Here is a 10,012-nt window from a genome sequence, read left to right on the forward strand (position 1 = left end):
TTTCTTGCCACTCCCGTCTGGCCTGCATAGTTTCTGTTGAGAAATCAGCTGACAGTCGTATGGGTACTCCCTTGTAGGTAATTAACTGTTTTTCTCTTGCTGCTTTTAATATTCTCTCTTTGTCTTTTGCTCTTGGCATTTTAATTATGATGTGTCTTGGTGTGGTCCTCTTTGGATTCCTTTTGTTTGGGGTTCTGTGCGCTTCCTGGATTTGTAAGTCTATTTCTTTCACCAGGTAGGGGAAGTTTTTAGTCATTATTTCTTCAAATAGGTTTTCAGTATCTTGCTCTCTCTCTTCTTCTGGCACCCCCATAATTCTGATGTTGGTACACTTAAAGTTGTCCCAGAGGCTTCTTACACTATCTTCAAATTTTTGGATTCTTTTTTTTCTTTTTGCTTTTCCAGTTGAGTGTTTTTTGCTTCTTTGTATTTCAAATCTTTGACTTGATTCTTGCATTCCTCTAGTTTACTGTTGGGTGTCTGTATAATATTTTTTATTTCAGTCAGTGTATGTTTAATTTCTGATTGGTCCTTTTCCATATCCTCGAGGGTCTTGCTAAATTTATCGGCCTTTTCTAGGAAATTCTTGAAAAACCTTATAACCGTGGTTTTGAACTCTATCTCCAGTCGTTTGTTTTCCTCCATTTCTTTCGTTTGTGATCTGTTTCTTTGTCTCCGCATTTTCACTGCTTCCCTGAGTTGGTAGGGTAGCTTTGTGTGCTAGATGTCCTATATGGGCCAGTGGCTCAGCCTCCCCAGTTACCTGAGGTGGACACTCTTGGTGCACCTTTGTGGACTGTGTATACAGCTTTGTTGTAGTTAAGTCTTGATTGTTGTTGGTATCAGTGGAAGGAGTTGACCTCCAGGCCAATTGGCTGTGAGGATCAGCTGTGTCTACGCTTGGAGACAGCCTTATTCGACTAGACTTGCAAAATTGCAAAAGCCTCTGTGCTCAGCTTGGATGGGGCAGCGTTTCAGGGTGGAGCCTACAGCCTTGGCTTCCTGTCGGCCCCGCCCTATGAGGTTCCTGGGTCTCAGTGTCCCTCAGTACTCGCTGCAAGCACCTCTGAGAGTAAGGCACCCTCAAGTTTCGCCCGCTGCCAGACAGTCTAGTCTCTCCCCCAGTGAATCTGGATTCCCAGATTCTCGCCTGGAATGGGTTCAGTGCAGTCAGAACTGGGGTTCAGTGCAGTCTGGAACTTTTGTCTCCTTCCCGCTAGGGCAATCCAGCGGCACAGTCAACAGTCTGTCCTCTGCACGCATTCACGTGCGCGGCTCTGGAGCTCTGCCTTTCGCCGCTCCCCTGAGTTTCCGCCTTACAGCCCAGATTCCCCCAGTATGAACCTGGTCCCCAGGGTCTTGCCCGGAACTGGGGTTCAGTGCAGTCGGAGCTGGGGTTCAGCGCAGTCCGGAGCTTTTGTCTCCTTCCCGCTAGAGAACGCCAGCCAGGCACTCAGCCGCCCCGTCCTCTCCGGCTCTGTCCTCTCTGCACGTGCGCACCTGTGTCTCCGTACCTCAGGCTTTTACAGCTCCTCTGATTTTCCTTGTGGTTTTCTCTTTCCTTCTAAGTTGTAGAATTTCCAGTCAGCCAGCTTTCCTGAGGTTCTGGATGATGTCTGTTTTGTCTTTTAGTTGTATTTTTGAAATTGTTGTGTGAGGCTGCAGTTTAGGTGTTTACCTATGCCGCCATCTTGGTTTCTCTCCTAGTCATAATTCTTAAGGAATTCCAATGGGATGGGAGTCTTTCTCTTTCCCCCATTCCCTTCCCATTGTACACGCTGAGTTTTTTCATCTGTCCTCCTCATAAACATCTGTCGTGATGACTCTTTCCTGTAAGAACCAGATCTAGAGTCTGACAGGAAACTAAAAAAGAAAAGCAAGCACGGTAATTTCTTTTAATTCTTTAGCAAGTTTGGTCAGAAATTAAGGTGAAAATGAGGAATCCAAGATTTGGAAGGAAGCCTCCGTAAGCCAGGGGGGCCTCCGGGGCAGCCGAGAGAGCAGGAGGTAATAAGGGAGGCCTCAGAGTGCAAAGCCTCAGGCTGAGCATCTCGCTTCTCGGAAACTGTGGTGTGAGACGTCCTATTACTTTTCAGACTCCGACACACCTTGAGGTTTCTGAATGTGGATGTAGCCCATGGGTTCGTAACTGTGTGTGCAGCTACAGAATCCTGTTTTTGTGTCTCCTCGTGGTAAAACAGGACAGACGCACACACTACCTTCTTCTCTTCCCTTTTTGATTTCCCATTGCTCTTTGACTCACCATGAAAGGAAATGTTGGACAGTTGGAGTCATCTCCAGAGAATAGATGGTGGCACCCCTGCCACCCCTGTCCTGTCTCCCCTGGGTTACCTTCCACCCCCCCCCCCCCTCCCGCACACACACTTATACATTCATTTCATTTATTCTCAGAGGGTTAGAGCAGTCTCGTCTCATCTTCGGAGAAGGGTTTTGATTGTGATTAGAGAAGAGGGATCCTTAGAAGAAAAAGCACAGATGACTCCCCAAAAGAAAAAGGAAGGGAGCTAGTTCTCCTGACTTGAACTCTGACAAATCCCAGGGCGTCCACGTTCCTTGTGTCATTGGATCCAGGCGATTGTCTGAGCTGTTGTGGCCACACTCATTCCCTTTATGCTATGCCTGTTAGCAGTTATAAAGCATAGCATTTCTGTACTTATCTTCCATATTAGAAGACCCAACATAAAATAAAAGGTTAATATACTCTATTTTGAAATTTTCCCTGGATATAGTCTATAAACTAGAGAAATGGGTTTTGTTACAGGAGACCAGTACTTGGTACTCCCATTTTTGGATCAATATATTAATTAATGAGCTAATTTTACTTGCCTGTTCAAGACTGAGCCAGAAAGCTATCAGTTTTTATTGCTCATAGTTTATATTGATCACATAGCTTCTAAATGTAGCAGGCTCTTTGACCCCTGTTGAAATGTAGGGGATAGCATTTTCAAGCTATCTCTAACTTTTCTTCTTTTTCATTTTTCTTAAAGTAATTTGATATCTGGTACTTCAGTCGACTGTATGGAAAAAATTTCAAATGTTTTTATTATGAAATGTTATCCTATATCATATACGAATCAGTGCAAATCTCCATGAAGTACGTTTTTGAAGGGTCTCTGATGTATTGGAATGTAGAAGTGTCCCCACTGGATCAGAACAGTACAAGTGGAATATTTAATTTTTTTAAATATTTGGTTTTGATTAGTAACTTTAGACGGCTGTTTATTTTCAGTGGAAGTAAAATTTAGTGTGCTATAGGTAGTAGTTCTTTTGGAGAAGATGATTTTGAAGTACTTTTTCATGGGCCTTGGAGTATTTCCTTTTTTTTTTTTTTACTTTGTGTGGAAAACTAATGCACATTAAATACAATTTCTGCCTAACATAGCTGTCCCCATTCTGTGGCCTGTAATTTATTGTGTCTAAATGGACCTGGGGGTGGGGTGGGAAGGCAGGCGCGTAGACACATGTAGACGTAATACAGCAGAAGTTGCACAGAACCAGGCTCACCGGGCTACCAGGGGCTCCTCCGATGTTTCTTTATATTCTTTTTCTCTAAGGGGGAAAATTACTGCTGTGACCCACTAAATTGATTTCATGATCTAATTGACTGCTACACTCCATATGAAAAACACTGGATTTCATAGCTTTTATTCTCACAGAGAAATCATGCCATCTTTTTTCGGGGGAATTATTAAGCATTTTATGTATGAAGATACTTCCTTTAGCTTGTTTCTATCCTAGAGGCCCCTATGTTTTTTTCTTCTTTTTTTACCTAAGCATAAATTGGGGAACCTGTTGAAACGCAGAATCCCGGCTCCCATGCAGGTACTTACTTCTGCAGGGCAACTGTGGGGCCCAGAAGTCTGCATCTGCAATGAGCACCCCAGGCCATTGTGAGAACCAGCCTTTGGAAACCCTGGGCCAGTTTATGGCAGGCTGGGCCAGGGAATGCATCTTTGGCACATGGCGCAGAATGCCATTCCTTCTTCTGCCTTTGGAAAGCACCTCATCGTGGATGGCTTTATTTCTGATGTAACGCTGCAGGGAGCAGATCCTCCGCGTGAAGGCTGAAGAAGATAAAATCCCATTGCTTGTGGTGGGAAACAAGTCGGACTTGGAGGAGCGGAGGCAGGTGCCGGTGGAGGAGGCGCGGAGCAAAGCAGAGGCGTGGGGCGTGCAGTACGTGGAGACCTCGGCCAAGACGCGGGCCAACGTGGACAAGGTGGGCGCTCTCCGCGAGTTTCTTGGGAACAGCCGAATCCAGATGTCTCGTCTGTTTGGTTTTAAGGGAACCATTTGTGGGAACTGGGGATTTTCCAGGTCGATGTTACTGTAATGAGAAGCATTGGGAGGGTTTGACTGTGGCTTTAACACAGCTCAGAGTCCTGTCACTTTGTCCTGAGCCTCGTTAGAGGGCTTAGCGAGGGCTCAGCCTCGGAAGGGGAAGGGCGGGAGGAGAGGGCACGGTTTGTGAAGATGCTGCAGGTGGCACCAGCGCCGCAGTCCTCGGGTAAGTCTTCGTTTCCTTCAGTGCCCTTTCCTTACAGCGGCTGAGATGCCGTGGGAACGTAGCTCTTGTTTGTATTAATTAATCTACGGTGAAATGGTTTCTTCAGCTTTGAGTCATGAACATAACCCCCGGCGTTCCGTGAGGACTTCTCTGTAGCTTCCCCATGCTCTCCCAGCCCAGGGCCTGGTCTCCAGGCACAGCTTGGGGCGTTCCCCCGAGAAACTCGGCCCGTGGTGATTTTGCACTCATGGAGTTATTGATTAGATTTACTAGTATCCTTTCATCTTGCCATCGCAGGCAGAGCCAAGGCCTTCTGTCTTAGAACTGAGCCTCTGAATAGTGCTTGCCCTCAGGAGTCAGCTCCCCAGGGATTTCTTTTCTCTTCCTTCCCATCAGCATACTTTCCTTTTCAAACCTCTGAAGCCAATGAAAGGATGATCTTGGTCATGATGAACGGCGACAATTTGAAAATCCACCTACCATTGATTGCTATCGATAGGCCTTTAAAAATACACGTTCAACATGGTTGTTACAGAGCTAACGGAGACAGCGACAGACGTGCTCCCTGTGCCTCACCGCTGCCCTCTCCTGGTTCTGCTCCCGGTTCAGGCCTGTGAAGCCTCAGCCCAGTGCCCTCCGCAGCCACAGTGGGCGTGTCTGCTCGGCCTTGCTCTGCATCAGCATCCAACCCCCCCCAACCCCCCATTCGGCTTCCTCTGTTTCTCTTTCTTCTGGAGATAAATTCTCCTGGACTTCTCTCCTGAAGAGGGAGCCATTGGCGAGCCAGCTTTGCTGCAGCTTGACACCAGCTTGGCGGGAGTTCCCTCTAGAGGCACTTGGGCAGCACCACACAGAGCTCTTCAGGTTAGTCTGTCTGCAGTGAGGTGGGCTCGCCTGTCTGCCACTTTTCCTTTGTATTATTGTCCCAACTCTTAGCTGACTCTGTGCTGTGCCAAATCACTTTCTCCCTATCCAATTGTTCCCTAGCTTAGAAACCATACAGGAAATCCAGACATAAACTTTATTTTTAAGGAACCAGGACGATTTCTCGGCAGGGACTCTGTTGCCATGCAGTTTTTGGATGGGATGCGGGGAGGGGAGGGCTGTCGCCCAGCGGCTTGTCATTGCTCCTTCCTCCGCGGGACCTGCTTGACCTGCCAAACAAGAAGCAGCAGGAGCTTCTGACTGCGGCATTGTGTTCCTCGGGAAACAATTTACAGGAAGGGAGGCTGTTGGTAAGATCAGCCCAGGAACTGTTTTGTCATTTTTAAGCTGGACACCCTCCTCCGCCGTTTGTTAGAACAAAAAGGAAAACCAGTAACGTTTGAAGCGCTTCACTGTGCTGTGTGGGTGGGGTGCTGACGCCAGCCTGCTCCAGTTTGGGGGAGTCCTCTTCTGTGCCTGAGCTGGTGGAAAGGCTCAGGACCCCTCAGAACGCCTCAGCTCACTTCCTGCTGCGGCGCTGGGCTGGGCAGAGAAGGCAGCTGTGGTCTGTGATCGGCCAAAGACAAGCCTGCACGCTGCCCCCACTGGGTCTCGTCATTCTCCAGGAAAAATGGCAAATGTTTCTTTTGGGGGCATATTTTGTCTGCTTGGGTATAGTCAGTTCTTTGGCACAATTGCTGGTAGCAGAGGGCAAAACCCAAACTATTGTGACAAATGATAATCTGTATCTAAACAACATACTGACATTCAAAGAATGAGTCTCGTCTGTTCTTGATAAAGTTCCTTTCAGCTGACGTTGCAAGGAACAGCGGAGGGTTGTTCCTCAGAATTAGGGCAGGGGGAGGGTGTGCATGGGGAGGGTGTGCATGGGGAGGGTGTGCATGGGGAGGGTGGCCTGCCAGCACGTCTCCCTCCCGTTCCCCAGTTTCACATGCAGGAGCTTTTGTGGGTTTGTGACCCCACCCCCAACTGTGTGTCCGGGCTGCTGTGGTGACTGGGGACTGTCATGTGTGATGACATCCCCACCTCCTTATGGTCCTTGTAAGGGTTAAACAAGAACAGCCACTTACATCATTTTCCTGTCCTGGTGGTTGGCCATGCTAGCAAGTGTGATGCCTCCTGTCACTCTCAGGATCTGTGACGTCACCACCTGTAGTAGGTCTGTTTCATGCTGTTTTATCCCTCATCATCCTGAGAGTGGAAGGGAAGGAGGGAGGGGTGGAGGGAGAGAGAGAGAGAGAGAGAGAGAGAGAGAGAGAGAGAGAGATAGAGAGAGAGATAGATGGCACATTGATTGGTTGCCTCCTGCATGCATCTGGCCCGGGGCCAGGGATTAAACCTTCAGCCCAGGTCCATGCCTTGACTGGGAATCGAACCCGAGACATCTTCGATGCTTGGGCCGATGCTCTGACCACTGAGAAAAACAGCCAGGGCAGTCAGAATATGTTTTTAATGTTTTTATTCTTATTTGCTCTAGGTGGTTTGTTTTTGATGGCATATAGTTTATAAGAATGAGTATGATTTTATGCTTGGTCTAATTGCTTCCTAAAATCATTAAATGGCTTTTCCTTCCTGTTCTTTTCACCCTTTCCTCCTCACCCCAGGTGTTCTTTGATCTAATGAGAGAAATCAGAGCAAAGAAGATGTCAGAAAACAAGGACAAGAATGGCAAGAAAAGCAGCAAGAACAAGAAAAGTTTTAAGGAGAGATGTTGCTTGCTGTGAAGAGATGTTGCCATGATGGCGGACGGAGTCAGTTGCCACTAAGGACATAGGGCTGTCGTTGAGGGAAGACTGTCGTCTACTTGTGTGCTTCCTGCTCACCCCAACCTCTTCACGCAGACTTCTTCAATGGGGAAAATATTGGTGAATCAGCGGCTGGCAGAAGAAAGAAGCCCTTGACCTTGCGTGGACTGTCCACGTGGTCAGGAGGCTTTGCAGTTCCCTCCTCCCTCTCTCCCTCCCTCCCTCCCTCCCTCCCTCCCTCTCTCCCTCCCTCGCTCCCTCCCTGAAGTTTAACTAAGTATGTAGTGCGAGAGGTAGGAAATAGTCCAATGTTAATTAAAATGGAAGAGGACTGTCATAGTGTCTTATCTCCCCCCCCCCCCCCAATTTCATAACATTAGCACCTTTTGTTTTGAAATAAAAATGTCTTATTAGGTTTCGGGAGAAGGGGTGGGATAAGACTCCCCCAGCCCTTGTCGGCTTAACAGTAGTACTCAGAAAAATCCAGGAAACTCTAATGATGCTAAAAAACCCAGATTTTGGGGGCATATGTTTCTTGGCAATACGCAGTGGATTTGAAGTATAGCTAAAAAATAAACTTGAGTTCGCCCGCAGGGGTCAATACGGAGCTCATAACTCCTCTCACAGATGAGAAATGGAAGCTGTATTCTTCGCATTTGAGTACTGGCCAGTGGTTGTCTGTGCTGGCTGTTCCTTCCTGTGGCTTCCTGGGTTTGGTAGGAGCTTCTTTTTAATGGACTGAGTGAAGAGCCAAGAGTGGGATACTTTATACATCATGCACTTTTCTCATCAGATTTTAAAACATTCTTTGGCTAAATCCTCTCGTAATTGCCAGTCCAGTGTTAGGCTCCTTGTCTCCACTGGCAATCAACACATTCTGTCTTCCGGCCGCTCCCCTCTGCACACGGGAGACCCTCGCCGGGCACGGAGTCCGGGGATGCCAGAGCGGCACTGCCTTCCAGCGCAGGAAGCCAGCCCGCGCCGGGCTCCTGCCACCCCTCCTGGCGCTGCCGAGTCATTCTGAATTTAAAATTGGAATTAGTTGGGAAGGATAAGCCATTGCTCTTTTACCTCTGAGAACTGGCTGCTGTTTCTAACTTTTTTTTCTGAGACAGCTATATACTTAGAAGAATTTTTTATTGGTGAGATATTGTTAATCTTTCTTGAATCAACATTCTACGTTCAGCAATCAGAAAATTTTTCATCAGGAAAGGAGTACTGTGAGAAAAGCCCAGTACTCACATTTCCCCCATTTTCCAGAAGTGACATTTCACACACAGGTGCCAAAAGTGAATTGGGGTGGGGGAGCAGAACCTTTCAAACTCATGGTTATATAGAATTTGTAGAAATTATGGTTTGACTGGAAAAAAATCTTGTATACTTCCCAAAGAATCATGGACTTTTGAATAAAAAAAGCAGACAAATACACATTTTCAGGATTTCAGCCTTATTATTTTACCCTTTTGTCATACATGTGAAATGCAGGTATTAAAGAAATTGACAGTAAGTTATTCATTACTCTTGTGTGATTTTCTGCAACATCAGACAAACTATTTCAATTCATTCTTTGAACTGCACTGTGGGAAATAAAATTGTAAATACAAACAGTATATTTTAACAATTGTTCCTTTGGGAGAGATGACTACTTTTTCTTCTTAAAATTAAAAAAATAGAAGGTAATCACACTCTTGAAACAACCTAGTTCTTTTCAACCCAGTGCTGTTATAGAAGACCTGAGAAAAACCAAGCAACGCTTAGAGAAAGGGAGTTTCACAGCTTTATTACGCCGGCGGACTCAGAGGAGTTTGCCTCTCAAAGTCTGAGCAAACCAATATGGTGGAAGCCCCTCTTTTATCCCTTTTTGGTTTCTTTGTCCCCAAATATGGATGGGGACTTCCAGATCTTTCGTGGGCTTTGCAAAAAGCCCCATGGGTTGGGATGGGGGTCTTGAGACCATATCTAAGGGCCTGGCCTGGCGCCAGCACTGATAACCCCCCCGGGGGTTGTGGGTTAACTGGGTAATCCGATAGCAACTGCTTCTGGGCAGTAGAGCTGCGTTCAGTTTGGTGGTCAGCAAGCTTCTCCAAGGAGGTGACATTCAAGCTGAGACTTCATGACCTGAGGGGCCAGCGTGGACTGGGGACCGGGGGGCCGTGGGTGCGGGGAGCTCTCCAGGCTGGAGTGCCACTGGCCGGAGGCCCTGGGGTTCAGGAGACGAGCGGCAGAGGATACTCTGTCCACAGTGTGGGCCGCTCCGGGATGGTCCCGGTGTGGTCCTTCACCCCCCGCCTGCACTCCGCGGAGTCTCCGGGAAGGCTCTAGCCCTACAGCTCTGGGAGGCGTGGCTGGGAGCCTGTGATGCGTTCCCTCTGCATGCTGGGCTTTCTCTCCAGAGCTCCTGTCAGTAAAGATTTAATATCTTTACTTTCTGAGGATTTTAAGTCTTTGTAAAGTTCAATGGTTTATGGCCTTTGTAAAATGTGAGCATTTAGGTAACAGGTCTTGCAAGACCAGTTTGTGGAGAAAGGGGCAGTGACTTAATTATAGGCCATCAAGGATGTACATTAGGTTACTGGCACAGATTCAGATTGCTAGCCCCCCCGCCCCCCCCCCCCCCAGACATCAGGGTTACATTGGAATTAGCCTTTTAGCCTTCTCAGTGCCACCTGTTGGATATCATTTCCCATCATGAGTAGGTAGATTTTAGTAAGCACAAGAAATAGAAGATGGTATGAATTGTTTCATGCTGTGGAAATTATTCCATGATTGGTATATGTTATTAGTGTATGCCTAA

General features: G+C 47.2%; 1 protein-coding gene across 1 annotated transcript in view; it reads left to right on the forward strand.

The window, feature by feature from the left end:
- The window catches only part of RALB (RAS like proto-oncogene B), a 45,571-nt gene extending 36,925 nt beyond the window's left edge, over positions 1-8,646 (forward strand). The window contains exons 4-5 of the mRNA XM_079782475.1: positions 4,063-4,240; positions 7,078-8,646. Coding sequence (XP_079638601.1) covers positions 4,063-4,240; positions 7,078-7,197 — 298 coding nt within the window. The 3' untranslated portion in view covers positions 7,198-8,646. The remainder of the gene's footprint in view (positions 1-4,062; positions 4,241-7,077) is intronic.
- The last annotated feature ends 1,366 nt before the right edge of the window (positions 8,647-10,012 follow it).

Source organism: Cnephaeus nilssonii, assembly GCF_951640355.1.
Source record: "Cnephaeus nilssonii genome assembly, chromosome: 10".
In the NCBI taxonomy this organism is placed as follows: domain Eukaryota; kingdom Metazoa; phylum Chordata; class Mammalia; order Chiroptera; family Vespertilionidae; genus Cnephaeus; species Cnephaeus nilssonii.